Source organism: Oryza sativa, chromosome 2 (genome assembly GCF_034140825.1).
Source record: "Oryza sativa Japonica Group chromosome 2, ASM3414082v1".
NCBI classification, from domain to species: domain Eukaryota; kingdom Viridiplantae; phylum Streptophyta; class Magnoliopsida; order Poales; family Poaceae; genus Oryza; species Oryza sativa.
This window is the reverse complement of record NC_089036.1, coordinates 11,395,346-11,416,071: the sequence shown is the minus strand read 5'-3', so window position 1 is coordinate 11,416,071 and position 20,726 is coordinate 11,395,346. Positions and strand designations below refer to the sequence as shown.

Below are 20,726 nucleotides of genomic sequence, written 5' to 3'. Positions count from 1 at the left end.
TTATTTACATAAAAAAAGAGAGTGACTGATTGAAGGATCATGAAACAGACAGATCCTTGATTGTTCTATTAGGCTAATATTTTCCTTCGCTAGAAAAGCGACTTGGAATTCATTCTTCAACAATTGTTGGAAAATTCTTCTATTGTGTACCAGCCATATGTTCCACCACATTGTCAACAAAGCACACAATATCCTTTTTTTAGGTATGAAATTACAGGAGCTCACTCCACCAATCTGTGATGGTTTGGATCGCTTGCTGTTGTGGGGCTTGGAAGTTCATCCAATTGGGCTTTATCCTAACTATTTCTACATTTATATTGTAAACTTCATCTATAGGAATGTGCTATTTGACTTAACATGTCACTGTGGCCTGTGGGCCATGTGATATTTCATTTTAGGTTGTCTGGCAGCGCCGACCCAACTTTCACTATGCTGTACTGTATTTTTCAAGTAAACACTACACAAATAATTTTTATTCATTTGTTTTAAATAAGCCGACATCTCGAGTGACAACTAAAAGTACCGCAGCAACGCGCGGGGTGTATTCTAGTTTAGATAGAGATTGCGACTAGGGGTCTTAACAACAGAATTGCCAATGTGACTAATTTTCATACCTGCTTCGCTTGCTGTGTGAATTTGGTCATTGCCATGGTACTTGTCATGCACTGTTAGCTTCTCCAACTCGCCAGTGGCGTGATCCGTTGCACCGGTGTCGAGGTACCAATTGGTATCTACACCGTATGAAATAGCAGAACTTGCAAACCTTTCATCTAGAACAAAGTTTTCATCATAACGGAACCAACAATCCTTTACTGTATGTCCTCTCTTGTAGCAGAGTTGGCACTTGGGCCTATTGTCGACACCTCCTGGATTGCCGCGGGCACCGCTAGGGTTCCCACGACCTCTTCCGCCGCGGTTGCCGTTGCCGACGTTGTTGCTGCCGCCGCGGGTACGGTTGTTGCTGCCGCCACCAATTGTGTTGTGTGACTGTCCTCGGTTGGCTGAGGCTTGTCCTTCTTCTCCACGACACAGCAGTAGCCTGTGCTCAAAGCTTAGAAGCTGAAAAAAGGCCTCACTGACGGTGACTTGATCTGGACGCCCGACGATAGATTGGATCACATGTTCATAATCCTCTTCGAGACTGGCGATGATGTAGCTGATGAGTTCGTCGTTGTCGACGAACTTGCCGGAGACCACGAGCTCGTCTGCCAGCGCCCGCATCTTGCCGACGTAGTTCGCCACCGTCATGTCTCCTTTCTTCAGGGTAGTGAGGGAGAGGCGTGTGTTGATTCACTGCGCCCTTGTTATCGAGGAGAACATCCCCTCAATCATGCTCCATGCTGTCGCTGCCGTGGTGCACGCAGCCAATTGGATGAGCATGTCTCTTGTCATGGAGGATAGGAGGTAGGAGAGGACTTCCTGATCAACAGCAATTCATTCCTCATAATCGGGGTTGCTGACGACGACCTCCGCATCGCCTTCCTTCCTCCTGATGGTGGCGGCCGGAACCCTTGTCGCTCCGGTGAGGTGCCCTTCCAGCTTGGCACCCCTCACAGCCGCTAAAACCTGCGCCTTCCATATGGCGTGGTTCGATTTTCCTAACTTCTCCAAGAAAAATTGGCCGACCAGAGGATTCCCGGTATGGGTCTTCGAGGAACTTGCCACGGTGCGGCTGGGAGAATGGATTAGATTAGATCTCGCTCTGATACCATGTAGAAAAATGACGTGGGAAGCGTTGAACCCTTCTCAGGGCCGCATCTCTATTGATATAGGTGAGAATAGCCCTCGCAGTGGCGCATACATCGCGATGGTTTGTTCCCAACAATCACGTGATCTGTTGATCAATCGGGAACCAACCGGTGTACAGAGATAAGGATAACACGCACGCCAACAACCCTACTCCCTCCATTCCAAATTAATCTACATATTTCATAGGTAAATCATAACCAAGAAAGCTAATAACTCTTTCATACTATATTTATTCTAGCAACAAATTCAATGCATGCACCATCCCCAATATTTCATAGCCAATAGCAAATCAAGATATTACATGTGAGTTATAAATACTTGTGTCCATGGATGCATGCATCAATATCCATTTACTCCAATGCACGAATAACGAATAGACTCAATAAATGAACACAAATATGTAGATCATTTAGAAATAACCTAAAAAAAACTATATGTAGATCAATTTAGAATAGAGAGATATCTCTTATCTTGAGAAACCATGTTATCTAACAGGACGGCCGACCGGCCGCCTGTGCAAAACGCAGGCTCCCCCCCATCCCAATAGTTCTGTCTTTTGCAATCAAGCAAAGGAAACGATCGACCACATTTTGTTGGGCTGCCATGAGTCCCGCTAGCTTTGGTGGCTGGTATTGCAAGCATGCACGCCGTTGGGCAGCCACCATTTTTTCCGTTACCCGATGGTGAGCAAGCAGCAAGAAAGAAAGTGAGGCCAAGCAATATTGTTATCACCCTGGACATGCGGAAGCGGAACGAGCGCAACAACTGCGTCTTCCATCAGTAGTCACGTTCCTGGACCAAAGTGATGCGCGTGGCCACTTACGAGGTAGCGCTCGTGAAGCGCTTTCTGGCCTTGGTGAATGTGTTAATATGGTCACTCTTTTGATGCCGTGGGAAATAGCCTTCTGTACCCCCATCCTTTTCCTTTTTTCCTTTGATTCTCTTTTTTGTCTTTTGGTTTTGGGTTAGCTTTGTGAAATTGTGAGGCACATTACTCCTGAATCTTAATATAAACATACACATGACGCATGATAAAAAAAAAGCTACATAGATTAAACAAAACATGATGCACATGCAGATATGGATTTGTTCATGTTGAGAACTACTTCCTCCGTCCTAAAATATAAGTATTTTTAGAATAGTTCCAAATCAAAATCTTTGTAACTTTGACTATTAATAGCGAACAAATAAAAAAGATCAATTGCGTAAATTGATGTTAATAGATTTATCATCAAATAAACTATCATAATATGCAAAAAATTTTATTTAAAACATATTACTTTTATAAATATTATTGATCAATGTATCATTTCAAAAACTGTGTCGAAATCTAAAAATACATGTATTTTAGGACTGAGGGAGTAGCTGGTATGATTAATTAGGAGCGAGTGGATTAGCTGTCAGATTGGTTTGTTCCTTCGTAGAGCTAGTAGCATCAATGTCAATTAACAATTACAGTTCATAAAGCTAAATGCCACTAAAGTCAGGATGCTTGTAGATTAGAGCAGGTAAAATAGCAGGCTATAAGCCAGCTGTAAACATATTTTAAGCAGATAAATAAGGAGAGAGAAGAGCAGCGGGCTACAGATTTATAGCCAGCTGTAGCACGGACTCCAAGACGCAGTGTGTATATGACAGGTGGGACCAGATATTAATAGTGTAGTATGTAACTATTGTATGAATAAGCTATTAGATTGGTTATAAATGAATTGGAGCTAGTAGTTGGCTATACTATTAAACTTGCTCTTATACATCAGCTCATAAAGCTACAGTTCATTCCCCGAAAAAAAAAAGCTACAGTTCATGATGCTGTCTCAGGTTTCATGCACCTTTGTTATCATGTAGCTAATGATCTTAGAAGACACATATCGTTCTCGGTTTTTTGTTTTCATTGGGTAATAAAATGGAGCTAGGTACAACGCATCATGCTCTTATTTTACAAATGTGCAGGCATGGTCTTTAGCAGCAGGAATATGATACTTGGCTTGGCGCACACCGGGGTGGGTTAGGCCCGCAATGCAGAGGGATGAGAAGGAGAAGAACAGGATGGATCCGATAATAAGAGAAAATAAAAAAAAACAAAGAAAGGGAATGGAAAGAAGAGAAAGGTATAATCTTTTTGCAATTACAAGAAAGACGCAAATGCACACACCTACACATAAGGGTGTAAGTGGGGCGGGTTGTGCCGCCAACCCATTGGGTACACATGCTCACACCACGAATATGCCCGGTGTCTCTGTAACACATGCTCGAAGGGAAGAGGCCAACCGCAAATCTCTTACCTTACTGAAAATTTATCTATTTAAAGCACATACACATGCGTATGCTTAATATTTGTCACCTCTGGGATTTGAACATGGTTTAGAAAAGGAAAAAAAATCCAAATGCCCTACTAAACTAACTTTGGATGAAAGTTTGTTTATCGCCCTGAAATTTGAAACGGATATTCAACCACCCAAATTTTTACTTATGTAACCCTCAGATTGTTTCGCAGAATGGTTTTTATCTAATTGTATATAAGTTCGATGAGTTTGATCACGTGGCCTACACATTGGACATATCTATGAAAATCTCCACTAAAATATTTCTTTTTCCCTTTATTAGTTCTCAGTTACGAACAAGTACAATCATAATAGTAGTATGGTAATAATTGTGTAAGGATAAATTGATGACTTACTACCGATGATATGTTAATATGTTATATTAATTATTCAAAATTATTCGTTTAAGCTTCCAAAATATGCAAAACTACCATTAAGAACTCCTTAGGGGGTAATATAGATTATATTGCAAAGTTTAGGGGGTTGGATGTTAAAGTTTAGGATGTTAAACTGACTTATTCAAAGTTTAAGAGGGTATTTGGACCTTTTTCTGTAAAGAAAGGTTGGATAATTTAACAGTTTCATATTAACACTGAAGTGGGAAAGAATATCACCAAAGACTGTCATACATGACGGGTCAAAAATGGTTTTTTTTCTCGTGTAAGAAGAAGAGATTTGGCAAAGATTGTGAGGAAACCAGGTCAAAAATATTACAACTACACGATTAATTGAAAGGGAACCGGGAAAAAAATCCCCCGAAGAACAAAAACAACTTAGGTAGCACAGCACCAGAACACAATGACCGGAAAGAAACCCGTTACTACTCATTGTTGCTCAGCTCATAGCCAAAAACGACCAGCGGCTCCAACTTCTGGTGACGATCTTCAACCTGAAAGCTTGACGTCGCTGCTAACAATAAGGCTGAGTTTGGGACCGCACGGGAAACCGTATTGCCAATTAACGTGTGATTGATTAAGTATGCTTAAAAATACTTGAAAATAAATTAATATAATTTTTAAAGCAACTTTCCTATAAAAACACTTTTGTAAAAAACACACCATTTAGCAATTTAAAAAACGTGCACATGAAAAATGAGGGAGGTGAGTTGGGAAAGAAGAGGGAAGAACACAACCTAATTAAGGGGATGTGGCCACTGGCCACCACCCAATCATAGAGCGTGATCTTCTTGACAAAGCCTTCAAGGAGAACACCACACCAAAAGACATTGTCAATGCTCATCCAGAGCACCGGAACTAGGTTTTCAAGTGAAGTAAAGAGAGAAACAACACGGCTAGGACCACAAGGAGGGGGAATGGTGTCACAGGTGTCACCATGTGAAGACCGGGACAAGTCTTTCGCCCAAAGCTCATCATACCAACCACGACCTTTGCTAGTACCTTCTCCACAAAGATAAATGTAAGGAGGCAAGTGTAATCATTGCCAAGCTTATCATACCAGTAGCAGCTCCGACTTCACCCCGAACACATAAGCACTTGACGATGCCATAGTTGATGCTACAACCAACATTAGAGGAGATGGCACGATGGATAGTATATCAGCTGCATCCTAGGCTCCTAGCAATGACGGACTGGTTTATAAAGGAGTAGAGATTTTTAAAAACTACAAAAAATGGAACCCAAAGCGAACAGCTTCGATTTTTAAAATCCAAATAATAAACAAAATAAGGATGACATGCGGGCCATAATGAGTAAGGTGGTAGCGGTTGACGAGACTTCTAAAAATTATAAAAATATAACCCAACGATGATCATGTTTGATTCATAAAATCCTAATGCCAACAAATAGAAGGGGCGAAGGGCGGGTCGTAAATGAGTATGTGATGGTGTTTGACGAGACTTCTAAAAACTATAAAGGGGAACCCAACGATGATCAAGTTTGATTTTTAAAATCTTAATGACATTAAAGAGGAGGGGTGGTGGCCGTACCATAAAGGAGTAGAGTGGTAACAGTTGATCGGACTTCTAAAAACTATAAAAACTAAACTCCAACGATGATCAGGTTTGGTTTTTAAAATCCCAATACCAATAAAAAGGAGGAGCAGTGGGAGGGCTGTTAAGGAGTAGGGCTGTTAAGGAGTAAAGGAGTAGGATGATGAAAATTAACTTGACTTCAAAGAATTATAAAAACGGAACCCAAAAGATGACCATGTTCGAGTAATTCTAATGATAATAAAATAAAATGGAGGGCATTGGGCGGGCTGTTAAGAGTAGGGTGGTGGAAATTGACTTGACCTCTAAAAACTATGAAAACGGAACCTCAAAAGATGACCATGTTCGATTAATTCTTATAATAATAAAGAGAAGGGATGATAGGTGGAATATAAAGAAGTAGGATGGTTGCGGTCAATGGTACGTTTAAAACTATAAGAAAATATAAATCGATGAGATAAAAAAAATTATAAAGTCCCGAAGATGATGAATAGAAGCGGAGATGAGCAAGTAGAGGAGGAGCGACAGAGGAGTATAGGGAGGCACGTGTGTAACTTTTAAAAACTAAATAATTGTAAACTTGATAATATAAGGTTCATTTTTTAAAAATCACGTACGTGACAATGAGTTGAATATTTAATAAATATTTTTAAAAAATCATATGTAAAAAAAATAGATAATTTTATGACGGTGTTACCCCTGCAATTGCGCGAGCCAACATACTAGTTGGAGTTTAATTTGTTATTTTTGTTACAACTTATAAAGTTAAATTGAGTTTACACTTGCATGTTTGAGTGATGTATTACTCCCTCCATCCCATAATATAAAAGATTTTATCTTTTCTACTAGTTCCATAATATAAGAGATTTTGCTATACTACTTGTCACATCCATCATCTCTCATTCAAATTTCTACCTATTTCAACCTCCAACTACCCGCTCACCACAACCGAAATCACATTTAATAGGGATATTGTAGTGTTTTCTTTTCATCAGTAATCTTTACCTAAAGGGAATAATCCCTTATATTATACAATGGAGGGAGTACATATTAATTTATTATATCAATTTGTCTTGAAATTTTATCATAATCATTTAGTTGACATACTCACTCTGTTTCAGGCTACAAGACATTTTGACTTTTGCCAAAGTCAAACTGCTTTAAGTTTGACTAACTCTATAAAAAAAAAATTTTAAGAAATTTTTTTTTATAGAGTTAGTCAAACTTAAAGTAGTTTGACTTGACTAAAGTTAAAACGTGTATTGTAATCTAAAATGGAGGGAGTAAAATAAATGAGTGGATATTTAGTTTCCCAGCTTGTTGGCTACTCTCTCAAGGTGTGATTTCAGGCTTTCCGCATATAAATAGGGTGGTATGCATGTAGTACATTGTATTTGTGCATCAGCTGGCCTTTTGTGACTTTTGTCCATCAATCATACAGTCACGCTCCTTCCTCGGAAATTTATAATCTTCGAATCAGAGATCGATGTCGCGGCGGCCGTCCGTAGCACCGGAGCCGGCTCCGCGGCTGGTCTGCAATGCAACCACGGGTGATCTACCGGCAGGCTGCAACCTCGGCCTGCTGGCCCGTATCGAACTCCTGGTGCTCTTCTGCTCCGCCATCCTCGCGCTCCTCGTCTTCCTCGGCTCCTCCAGGCGCCGGAGCAGCAGCGCCACCGTCCGCCTCGTCGTGTGGGGCGCCTTCACGGTGTCCTACCCGGTGGCGGCCTACACCATCGGCCTCATGCAGTCGTCCCCTTTCCACCACGAGCTCTTCGTGGTCTGGTCCTGCTTCTTCCTCTTCGTCCTCGCCAGCTCCGACTCCATCACCGCCTACACCCTCGCCGACATCAAGAGCCCGGCCACCGTGCTGCTCAACCGAGGCCTCCAGGTCATCTACGTCTCCGTGCTCCTCCACTACTACGCCTCCGTGCTCTCCCCGAAGCTCAAGATCTACCTCTTCATCGTTTGGCTCGTGAGCTTGGGGAAGATCGCGTTGAGCGCCCTCGGCTACCGGCTGGCGCTGCGCTCCGACAGGTTGGAGGCGGACAACAAGCTCGTCGCTGATTACATGACCTACGAGCACGACCTGAGCCGGCAGGGCGGCAGCGACGGAGATCCGGTGACCATGGAAGGGTACAAGTACATAGTCAGAGGGGAGGAGACGGACGTCATGGAGCTAACGGCGCCGGACTACGTCAAGAAGATCAAGGTGGACGGCGCGCGTGCGCTGGTGACGGTCGAGAGCGTCTGGCGGTGCAAGGGGCGGTTGCTGATGGGCAGCTCCGTCGCCGACGCCAGCGCCGCCGCGCGACGGGATCTTTGCCTCTCCTTTGCCCTGTTCAAGCTGCTCCGGCGGAGGTGCAGCAACTATCCCCTGGCCGAGTCCGGCCAACCCAAGACGAGGGACTTTGTCCTCAGGGGCCTCCTCGGACAGGGAAAAGACGACGACGACGACGGCGACGGCGACCGGAGATCAAGACGAGACGGCAGAGCTTTCCGGGTGATCGAAGTGGAGCTCGGCTTCCTCTACGACCTGTTCTACACGAGGTATCCCTTCATCTGCCACGCCGCGGTGAGCACGGCACCGCACCTCGCCATGTGCGCCCTCGTGATGACCATCGGCGTGCTCACCCTCTCCTCCCACTCGCTGCGACACTACCACCCTACTCACCATAGAAGCATCGAGGTCAATGGCGTCAACCTCGACGTCGCCCTCACCATGTTCATCATAGCGCTAGTCATCGTCCTCGAGGCGTACCAGTTCGTCGCCGTGCTCTTCTCCGACTGGCAGAAGGTGAAGATGCTGTGCAGGTACGTCCTCCGGCCGTCATGGCAGGGGAACCCGTTCTTCGAGGCGGTGTTGCGCGTGCTGTGCTACTGCGGCAGTGGCGTGTACTGGAAGAAGACGATGAGCCAGTACTCCATCGTCCGCCACGCCTCTCCTGGCCACGCCGTGAAGGACTGGCTGTCGCGGGCGACTCGCCGGTGGCTGGACAGGCTCATGTTCAACGGCGGCAAGGCGCGATCGGTGAAGGTGTCGGCCGCGGTGGAGAGCGCGCTCGCGTCTGCACTGAGGGATCGCGACGACGATGACGGCGTCCTCGGCGGCGGCGGCCGCGCCGCGCTGCGGCAACACAGGCTAGACTGGGCGTGGGGAGGCGCGACGTGGCGCACGTGCGCGCACGCCATTCTCATCTGGCACATCGCCACTTGCCTCTGTGACATGCAGATGCCGGCGGCAATAACCCACAAGAAGACGCGGCCGCGAGCGAGAAAGGCCGCCGGCGGCGGCGACGGCGACGGCGACCGTGCAGTGGCGACGAGCCTGTCGAGGTACTGCGCTTACCTGGTGTCGTCGGCGCCGGAGCTGTTGCCGGAGCACCAGTACACCACCCGGACGATCGCCGAGGCGGTGCTCCTCGAGCTCCGGGTCTGCCTCCGTGGCTGCGCGTCGGACAAGGAGGTCTTGGACAGGTTGAAGGCGGTGGCGGAGACGGCGACCGCGAGCTCGCCGGAGAGCGGCATCCATGTGCACGGTGCGAGGCTTTGGACACAGCTGATGGTGATCCCGGACCAGGAGATGACGTGGAAGCTCCTGGCCAGGGTGTGGGCGGAGCTGATGCTGTTCGTCACCCCGGCGGACAATGCGACGGCGCACGTCCAGCATTTGACGATGGGCGGCGAGCACATTACCCACCTCTGGGCACTGCTGACACACGCTGGCATCGTCGACCGGCCTAATTCTCCGTCCCCACACCCACATCCGGCGCCGTAAATTGGCACCACTGTATATCGGTCATTATATTCCTCCTTATTGCTGCTATATTTAATTGTGTTCCTCCTTATTACTGTTGTATTTTGTGTCCGCTGAGTACTTCTGTTTTTGAGTTAAATGTTCATGTTTGTTTTGGTGCTCAGTTAGCTTTAATTTGGTGTCTTAGTAGAGACCTTAATTCTAGCTCAAGCAACTTTCTTTAAAGGTTGTTTTCCACTTTTACTCTACTAGCACTTTTCGCGCTAATGTAATCTCTTTACTCATGCTTGATCTCCATTGTTATAAAAACTAGCTAGGTGGCCCATGCAATCGCACGACTAGTACCCATATAAAATTATCTATTTTTACATATGATTTTACATAAAATTTGTTAAATTGTTATCTCATTATCTTACGACTTTGAAAGACAACTTTATCAATGCCCGTGTTATTAATTTTATAGTTTTTAAAAGCCACGTCAGTTGCTACCTCTTACTTCCTCATCACCGCTCCTTGCTTGCTTGATCTACCAATGTTTCTATTCATCCTCCTTGGAAGAACCTTTAAGAATAAGACCATGCAGTTTTTAGAGTTCATTATCTCGTTGGGTTTCGTTTTATAATTTGTAGAAGTCCTCTTTATTGTCATTGAGATTTTAAAAGTCGAACATGATTATCATTGGGGTTTATTTTTACTGGTTGAAAGTCCCTCCTTCCGTTGTGACTGTTCTAATTAATGGCATGCCCATTGTCCCTACTCTTAATCATCATTAGGATTCTATTTAAGGTTTTATTTATAGATTTTAGATGTCCAATCAACCGCCACCACACTACTCTTATATGGGTCTGTTGTTTCTCCCCTCTTCAATTTTACTTTTGAAAATTCCATATTTTTCATTCCGATCGGCGGCTGGATCTGGCTACCTTGAGATCATGGCAAAGGAGAGAGGCAAGGCTACAAGTTGGGACTACGAGTGGACCCCTGAGCCCGTTTAGCCACTGTGGGGTGGCCGCTGGCCGTAGAGGAGAGGTCGTGCCATCATCAAGACTGCCATAAAGGGAGGTTAGGCCATCGTTGAGGGGATCGCCTGTCATGCGCCACTATGGGGAGGCTGCCCGTAGCGTCCTCACCGGATGGGGAAGAGAGGATGGGGATGGATCGAGAGAAGAGAAAGGGCCGAGAAGATAGAGAAGAGAGGATGGGGATGGATTGAGAGAAAAGAAAGGGCTAAGAAGGTAGAGAAGAGAGGATGGGGATGATGTCGACAGGTTGTACCCGTCTACAGTATTTGTAGAGTATGCGGATCGTTGGTGACGACAGACTATACCCGAAGACGGTATTTGTAGAGTATGGAAATCATTGGTGTCGACGGACTATACCCAAAGATGGTGTTTGTAGAATATGGGGATCGTTGGAACCAAGGTATACGCGAGATCGGATCAAGTAGACAATGGACAAAGATTTATACTGGTTCGGGCCCTCAAGATGAGTAATAACCCTACTCCAGTTTATACGTATTATAGATGGAAATACCACACATAGTACAATGAGGGATAGGATGACTAGACGAATCCGCCGACTAGAAGCTGTCGAGAATGGCCGACAAGATCTATTCGCCAATTAAGGTGCTAGCTTCCTTTGGATTGCTTCTGGATGTGGCTTTGGCTACGGCCTGTAATTCGATGCCCATGCCTGGATGAGGAGGTCTTGTATTTATGGCGTAGATCATCTTCTTCTTCAAGTAGGACTCGGATAAATAAACCGGAATATGGGCCTAAGGAATCCTCATCTTCCCCAACTAGGGACTCTGACACCTTCTAATCCGGGAAGATAATTGCCAACATTATTTCCCGTATTTCCTTAATTGTAGGATATCTTCCTCTATACTATTAGGTATATGGTATTGTCATATTCCGTTAACTCATGTATAGAAGGTATGTCATATCCTTGACACTTACAGTCGGTACTAAGGTATATGCGAGATTATAGTAAGAAGATGGTGGACAAAGATTTTTATATAGGTTTGAACCCCACTTATTACAGGTAATAGCTCTACTCTTGTTAGCCGAAGTTGGTGTAGTCATTATATCTCAATATCATACTGATTACAATAGGAGAGCAAGTTAGCTATTCTAACGGGCTGACCTAAATCCGTCGAATACGTCCTAGCGAGTAGATATCAGCAACTAAGGCTTATCTTACTCATGGTTGTTTTCCAATGTGGCATTGGCTATGGCTTGTATTGATCGCGTTGGCTTGTATTATTGTGTATTGGTTGTCTTCTCTTGTCCTCTCTGCTCCTCTAGGGTCTTATATTTATACCCTCGGGTATCCTCTGTCCGAATAGAATTATGGAATCATATATGTATACGATCCGACTAGTCTCGCAGTGTCCAAATAGGACTATTTCTCTTTTATTATCTGAAACACCTTACATGCATGTATGAGGCCTTGTTCTGCAAAAAATTTTACAATTTGACCCTTTACAAAAACTATTTTTACAAATGAACTGTCACCAAAACTTATTTCAAAAATAACCCTTGGCGCTGAACTTAGACACCTCAGCGCCAAATAGCGTGGCGCTGAATATGCATTGGCACGCTGACTTAGTCTCCCATCTGTGGTGGCACGGCATTCAGCGCCAGTTGACATGACGCTGAGGTGTCTAAGTTCAGCGCCTGGTGATTTGGCGCTGACCAAAAGAGTCATTTTTGAAATAAGTTTTGGCAGCAGTTTATTTGTAAAAATAGTTTTTGCAAAGGGTCAAATTGTGAAAATTTCAGCTTGTTCTGTGTAGGACTTGATATACGGTATATTTGTATGTCATGAATTGATGTATAGAGGAAATGCCTTATCTGTAATAGTGATAGATTGGTCGGTGTCAGTTGCTGGTCAGATAAAAAATCCTTAACCCATCAGCTCGGCTTGGACCGTTTATTATGGATGCCGGTTAATTAAAAAATCGGCATTGTTGGTTAATTAAAAAACTTGTACTCATAGGTGCTGGGTTTTTAAAAAAGTCACAATTTTATTTGCAACTAGATGGATACCCCGTACATTGCTGCGGGAGAATTGTGTGATAATATAATAGATATGAGTTCTAAAATTTTCTTTCTTACCTACTATACAATTTTTTATGTGTTTATCTATTTTTATACTTTCATCAATTATCCAAAGGTTATAAATGATTAAGTTGTATGGTGTGCCTTTTAGAGGAAGAGATGCAATTTATATCCTTGATGAATCATCTAAAGGCTAAAAACAATTGAGGTGATGTGAAGAGATGCAATTTACACCCTTGTTGAATCATCCAAAGGTTAAAATCAATTTAGGTGATGATGTGGCTTCATAAGAGAAAAGAGAATTAGCATTAACTACACTTAGTGGGGGATAAACTTTATAGATATATAGGATTGGTACCTATAGTTGCTCAAATGCTATATTTTTATCCCGTGGAAACAGGAAACAGTTCATAGATATCAGTTTTAAATGAACCAGTATTTATGAGCCGTTACCGATGAGAGGTTTTATAGGTACACCATCCTAGAATATACTAATATTTTTTAGTTACGATTTTTTAGCTATGTATATGGATATGATTATTCAAGTTTATAGCTAAGAATTGTAATAATTTTTATGTATATGGATATGATTATCTAAGTTTGTACTAAGAATTGTAATATTTTAGGATGGACGGAGTAGCTGTTAACTTTTTTTTTTCCAAGGAAGCTGTATCTCTGAAATCTCCTTGAAGTTCTACCCTGCATACGTATTGTGGAGCTAAATTAAGCATTTGGGGAACGAAGGCAAAGGTAAAGAACAGTTAAAATAACGGAATGAACACAGACAATTGTGCGGGAGATTAATTAATTTTATCTCTCAAGGGATATCCTCTCGTTCCTTAGGCCTGTTTAGTTGGCAAAAAAAAAATTTTGGGTGTCACATCGGATATTTGACCAGATGTCGGAAGGGGTTTTCGGACACGAATAAAAAAACTAATTTCATAACACGCCTGGAAACCACGAGACGAATCTTTTGAACCTAATTAATTCGTCATTAGCACATGTAGGTTACTGTAGCACTTATGGCTAATCATGGACTAATTAGGCTCAAAAGATCCGTCTCACGATTTCCCCCCTAACTGTGCAATTAGTTTTTTTTAATCTATATTTAATGCTCCATGCATGTGTCCAAAGATTCGATGTGATATTTTCGGAAAAACTTTTGGGGAACTAAATGGGGCCTTAATGTATCTGAACGTTGCTATTGTAGGAGGAGCATCTCCAGCAGGGGTCCTAAACACAGCCGCTAAACAATTTTTGAGAGTTGAGAAAAAAAATCAGGTCCAACAAAGCCCGTACTAAAGGCCCTAAAATAGGAAGGCCTCTAAATTATCTTCTCAAGCCCCCAGGCCTAGGAACTTTCTCGCTGGCCCCTATTCCACATGCGGGAGAGATCTCCCACCGCCGCGCGCTGATCTTTTTTCGCACGAAAAATTTTGCTAGCACCGCCGCTAAAGCCTCTCCTCCGCATGCGCGTCGCCTGGATCAGCGCCCTCCTCTCCGGCTGACCACCTCCTTCCTCGCCGCACTCCTCCATGGCTGGCGACTTCCTCCCCTGCCGGCCACCTCCCTACCCGGTGGCCTCCTCCCTAGCGCCCTCCTGCCCTACTGGCCACCTCCCTGCAGGGCAGCCTCCTCCCTGGCGGTTGGCGCCCTCCCTCTCGGCTGCCAGCCCGCCCGACGCCCTCCTCCCCTGTAAACCACCTCCACGTCTGGCACCCTTTTCCTCGCCGGCAATAGTCGAAGGTAGTTTTTTTTCTTTTTCCAATGGATTTGTCGATGCAATTAGATAAGGCTTGTTCTTTGTTGAGATTTAGCTTGTGAAAGAAGAGAGATGGAAGGAAGTCCATCTCTCTTCTTTCACTTTAGTTTCTTTCTCTTTGGCGTCAAGCAAATCTTTCTGTTATAAAACCGGCCCCGAAATCACATCGAAAACAAAACGCGGAAGAAAACGCCATAGGAGATCCAAACATGATGACGACACCGAGGCACGATATTTGATAATGGAGTTCAGCCGAGGCCTACATCTCCGGGGCACTGATTACGGGCGCTCCTCCCCGATCCAGCATATTACAGCGTATCAGAGTTACAACGACTCACGGCCGGTCGCCGCCGGCTACCGCTCCCTCTCGCTATGCTAAGTCGCCATGCGGTTACAATAGGCACACCCCTCTATTTATGATAGATCCTAGGATAGAGTCCAACTCATACTCTAGTTCTACACCTAGTACAACTCCAAGTCCTAAACTGTAACCGACTACGTACACATATTCGACACAAACTCTAACAAACTCCACCTTGGCGAATATGCCACGCCAACCTGAATTCGTTACTTGCTCGAACCTCCGTGTACCCGGACTTGAGTTAATCCTTTTTATGCCGCTCATGCCGAGCTGCCCCGACAAGCCTCCACTAGACTCACCGTAAACAAGAGACTCCACTATCCCTATAATTTCTTCCTCTTGACTCCACCTGCAACAGTGCTCCACCTTCTTTCATATCACCACAGGTCGACAGTCGTCTTGCCAAACGAATTGAATTCTTCCTAACTGTCACATCATAGACTTCCCGAAGACCATGCTCAACTCCATCTACCGTCTTAAATTTGACTTGATCTATTCCTGGCCAGATAACCGATGTCATCACCAAATAGACAAATCAAACTCACCAGACATGAAGAGAACCCTTTCTTCCCTGTCGTCTTATGAACCAAGCTAATAAATCCAACATCCACGCTTTCCCGCATCCGTAGACTGAACTTGACAATTTGAGAAAATCACTGTTGCCTTGAATCACCCGAAGAAATTATCACCATAGCGTTCGCTCTTCTCCTTCAGTGACGTAGATTTCATATATCCCCATCATGCAATCCCCGCAGATTCTGGATATATCCTGTACTGCCAAACAGCCCGTTGACGCCCTCAACGATTTTCACCCACTGTTGCCCGGGAATTTCTCACACTCTGCTAGACATGTCGAGCCACCCTTGTGCTGCTATCCTACCGAGCCAATACTTGACTTAACACGCCTCCACGTGCAAACAAGCCAAGCACAAACCGCCTCAGTTTCTTTAGCATGCACCACTGTGACTTGTAATAGTTGTCCTCAGCTTTGCTCCTGGTGAACAGTACCCTAGCAACACGTGAGCAGTATTGGCTCCAAGAAAATACTAGCAAGCTTCACCAACCGGCCCAAAAAAAAAATCCCTTTTTTCCTTCTTAATTGCCGATTAAGCCCACCTGGAAACGGTTCACTCCGAACCGGATCCCAATCCTCTTTCGTTCCCTGCCCACACTCCGACGCACTCCCCGTCGGATATCGCGTCGACTCTGCCAGAAGTCATTGTCACCTCCGTCCGACGCCCCTGCGAGCTCCCCGCCGGTCAGGAACAACCAACGCTCACAGGACCGTCTCCGCCTCCGCCTTGGAGGTTCGCCGCCGCTTCTCCCCGAAGCAACCGACACCACTGCTCCCCGCGAAAGCCGCCGCCTCCAATCACCGGAGCCGGCCCGCGTCGAATCCCGTCAGCACCTACACAACGACCACACCAAACCGTGTTCCTGCCACCCAGAGTTCGTCGCAAACAAATCCACTCCGACCTCCGATTGATCACCCATCAATCTAGCCGCGAGCCGAAGCCGACAAATCACATGCCGTCTTCCCAGCCACCGAACGACCCGAGCGCTACGTCTAGCCGTCTCCCTGTCGAACGCAGCTCATCGAAAGACCCGGGCTACCCCGCCCAGAGTGTTCGATTGCACCGATCGAGATCGCCGATCGCCTCCAGCTTCAATCAACCCCGAGCGTGAAGCCTCACGTCTTCCTGTTGAAAGTAGCTCACCAGAAAGTTCGAGCCACCCGCCCGAAGTGTCCAACCCACCGATTGGATCGCCAATCGCTTCCGCCGCCATCAACCCGAGCACCACGTCTGGTCATTTCCCTATTGATTGCAGCCATCGAACGGTTCAGACCACCGCCTAAAGTGTCCGATTCCACCGATCAAATTCCGCTGATCGTCGCCGTGCTCCACCTTGCGTCTATGTCCGTCCCTGGACACCCTGTGTAGTCGTCGCGGAGTGGACCACCTCCCTCGTACCTCTACCATGGATCTCCCGCAGGTTCTGATACCACTTGTTATAAAACCGGCCCCGAAATCACATCGGAAACCAAACGCGGAAGAAAATGCCATAGGAGATCCAAACATGATGACAACACCGAGGCACGATATTTGATAACGGAGTTCAGCCGAGGCCTACATCTCCGGGGCACTGATTACGGGCGCTCCTCCCCGATCCGGCATATTACAGCGTATCAGAGTTACAACGACTCACGGCCGGTCGCCGCCGGCTGCCGCTCCCTCTCGCTATGCTAAGTCGCCATGCGGTTACAACAGGCACGCCCCTCTATTTATGAGAGATCCTAGGACAGAGTTCGACTCATACTCTAGTCCTACACCTAGTACAACTCCAAGTCCTAAACTGTAACCGACTACGTACACATATTCGACACAAACTCTAACACTTTCATCGCCTCTTTGTATGGTCCATCTTCTCCTCCATTCTTCAACTTCTCCTTTGCTTGCTTCCTACCGATTGGTCTCTTTTTAGCACTTGGCTGTGATAAATCAGGAGTTGTACTCTTCCTAGCATCATCTCCTTCTTCATCTTCTTCACCAGCTATCTCAATTGGGGTCGAAGACTTCCTAGACCTTGGCCTCTTGTGGGATTCTAGAGTTTGAAACTTCGGAGAATTCCTCAACTTGAGCCAACAATGATTAAACTGAAATGCCCTATTCTTTGGTGCATTCGATGAGTACAATGCCTCGACTTCAAGAACCTGTAGCAAAATTCAAGTGTTAGTTGACATACATACAAGATTGTTATTAATAAAAATGAATAAACAATTTAACTTACAAGCTCCTGATGTGGTATGCCACTTGGATGTCGACGCTCAATTTGATCGTAGCAGCCCTGAAACTTTCTTACTTCCTTCTGAATGTTACCCCAACGGTGCTCAAGAGAGTTTGCATTCCTATCAGACTCAAAATCACGGTTAGCATGGTAGTGCTCTGCAATCCTTTGCCAATATGCCTTCCTTGGTTGCTCATTGCCAATAATAGAATCCGAGCTAATGCTTTGCCATGAAATGCACAGTTGAACGTCCTCCGTACGATTAAAGTTGCTTGATCTTTTGGCTCTTCCTTTTGCACCATTTGTTGAAGTATGAAGGTCTTCATTTTGCATTGGCAAGGAATATGCTTCAACATGGGTCTCTTCAGACATCATGCGCACAAAGGAATCACTTTCACTTGCCATCACAATCTAGTCACTGCAATAAGTAGATAAATTGACAACTTCTCCAATCAATCTTAGGAAAAATGGTAGATACTAGCTAATATATGTTGGTAGAATGCATAATGGTAGCAAAATTTTCCAATCATTAGAATTTAGAACAGGTTATGCTAGAGCTCTACAAAGTTGCATTAAAAAGAAAACCATATAGCACCCCAAAGCAGCTTATTTTTTTACTTTTTGTAACAGTCTGCTCGAAGAACCTGCATATAACTAACATCGGTACAAATAAAATTGTGTAGCTCAGGAAATTAAACAGCAATACACCCATATCCTCTAGAATACGATCACAAGATTTCAGCTGACACAGTATCTTAAAGTCATGCATATGCACTGTTGCAGAAAAGGTGCAATGTAAGTAGTCTAGAGATTTCAATGCACACAAATAGGCAGTTACACCATGCTAAAAAAGTTAAAAAGTTTGACAATGCAGATGATATCAATTAGTATGGCACTGTCATGGGTTTCATCTTGTCATTCTGCAAGCAGCCGATACATGGAAATGTAAAATTTTAGTAGCGATAAAAGAGTGATAAAAGCATCGATTCGCAGCCAAAATTTACAGAGTACATCAAGAACTATTCATTTACAGAGTACATCTACATCAAGAACTATCCATTTTTTTCAGTAATAGAAAGGGGAGGAGCTTTGCCCAAAACCATATTAGCTCGATCCAAGCATCACCCCTGCCAATTTCAGTTATAGTACTGATTCTCTGCTGAGTTGTGATATTATCGATTTTTATTATGATCACTAAAATACAACAAAGTGCCCACCACCAGATTCTTTCTCACCAATTCATTCACACGATCAGTTCGGGCACAATTAACCACCTATCTTATATAATTTCCCTACTAATATCTGAACTGAATAGAAATGTTCACATGCTTATCTTTGGAAAGACCAAAAAATTGGCTCCAACCAAATATTTCTAAATACATACATCCAATTTATCTCCCCGACAAGCTAAATCTCCACAAAGAACAAGCCTTATCTAATTGCATCGACAAATCCATTGCAAAAAGAAAAAAAAACTACCATCGACTATTGCCGGCCGAGGAGAAGGGTGCCGGACGTGGAGGTGGTTTACTGGGGAGGAGGGCGTCGGGCGGGCTGGCAGCCGAGAGGGAGGGCGCCAGCCGCCAGGGAGGAGGCTGCCCTGCAGGGAGGTGGCCAGTAGTTCAGGAGGGCGCCAGGGAGGAGGCCACCGGGTGGGGAGGTGGCCGGCAGGGGAGGAAGTCGCCAGCCAGGGAAGAATGCGGCGAGAAAGGAGGTGGCTAGCCGGAGAGGAGGGCGCTGATCCAGGCGGCGCGCATGCGGAGGAGAGGCTTTAGCGGCGGCGCTAGCAAAATTTTTCGCGCGAAAAAGAGATCAGCGCGCGGCGGTGGGAGATCTCTCCTGCGCGTGGAATAGGGGCCAGCGAGAAAGTCCCGAGGCCTAGGGGCTTGAGGAGATAATTTGGAGGCCTTCCTATTTTAGGGCCTTTAGTAGGGGTTCTGTTGGACCTGATTTTTTTTTCTCAACTCTCAAAAATTGTTTAGGGGCTGTGTTTAGGCGCAATGGCTAATTAGCGCGTACGCGCTATTAGTTTAACCGGCGCGTGTTTCTGGCCCACACGGCCCATGTCCTCGAGCAACCACTCTCTTCCTCTTTTTTTTTCTCGCTTCTTTTTTCCGCCGCCGGGAGCCAAGGAGGCGCTGAAACTTTTTTTTTGCCGACCTTTTTCCGTGGTTTTTTTATTTAGAAATTGAATCTTTCATCTTTAATTTCTGCTAGTTTTAAATTTGAAATGAATTTTTTTAAGATTTGGGTTGAAAGTTTTTCAGTGTTGAGATGAAAGTTTTTAAATTTGAGTTGAACGTTTTTTAATCTGAGATGAAAGTTTTTAAATCTGAGTTGAAAGTTTTCAAATCTTGACTTAAATAGTTGAAAGTTTTTAAGATTTGAGATGAAAGTTTTTAAGTTTTGAATGAAAGTTTTCAAATTTGAGTTGAATGTTTTTGAATCTGAGATGAAAGTTTTTAAATATGAGCTGAAAGTTTTCAAATATTTAGTTGAATGTTTTTAAATTCGAGTCGAGTTGAAAGTTTTCAAATCTGACTTGAAAATTTTCAAATCATATTTGAAAGTTTTAAAATCTAAGTTTAAAATTTTTAAATTTAAGTTCAATGTATTCAAATCTTGACTTGAAAATTTTTAAATCTGTGTTCAAATCTAGACTTGAGAGTTTTCAAATCTTAGTTGAAAAGTTTCCAAATCTGAAATAAATCTGAGTTGAAAGTTTGTTTCAGTCAACTAAACAAAATAAAAAACAGATGGTGGCAAATCTATCTATCTATGTATTATATTATTAAAACAGCTTTGAAAGGAGGCACCACGTTCGCTGTGGGGGCTAGAAATTCCTATATTAATTGGTGAAAAAGAAAAGGAGAGTCCAAGTAGAAATACACTTCAAAAATAGCTGAAATTCGGAATTAAAAATAAGCAATATTAAAAGAAGTGTCCATGTAAGAACCCAATACGGGATTAATCGAAATT

At 44.4% G+C, this 20,726-nt stretch overlaps 2 protein-coding genes and 1 non-coding gene across 3 annotated transcripts; 1 reads left to right on the top strand and 2 right to left on the bottom strand.

Moving 5' to 3' along the window:
- Window positions 1–1,043: 1,043 nt before the first annotated feature.
- On the bottom strand, window positions 1,044–1,182 carry LOC112938017 (small nucleolar RNA Z247). The gene has a single exon (XR_003241065.1). It is a non-coding gene; the product is annotated as a small nucleolar RNA Z247 (small nucleolar RNA).
- Window positions 1,183–7,412: 6,230 nt separating this feature from the next.
- Window positions 7,413–10,059, top strand: LOC4329081 (uncharacterized). The gene has a single exon (XM_015768656.3). The coding sequence runs from the start codon at window positions 7,505–7,507 to the stop codon at window positions 9,794–9,796; it is 2,292 nt and encodes a 763-aa protein (XP_015624142.1). The 5' UTR covers window positions 7,413–7,504; the 3' UTR covers window positions 9,797–10,059.
- Window positions 10,060–17,325: 7,266 nt separating this feature from the next.
- Window positions 17,326–18,152, bottom strand: LOC107279979 (glutathione S-transferase T3). Its single transcript, XM_015768906.2, has 2 exons — window positions 17,751–18,152; window positions 17,326–17,673 (listed from the first exon to the last, which is right to left on the bottom strand). The coding sequence occupies exons 1-2, from the start codon at window positions 18,150–18,152 to the stop codon at window positions 17,326–17,328; spliced, it is 750 nt and encodes a 249-aa protein (XP_015624392.2).
- Window positions 18,153–20,726: the final 2,574 nt, after the last annotated feature.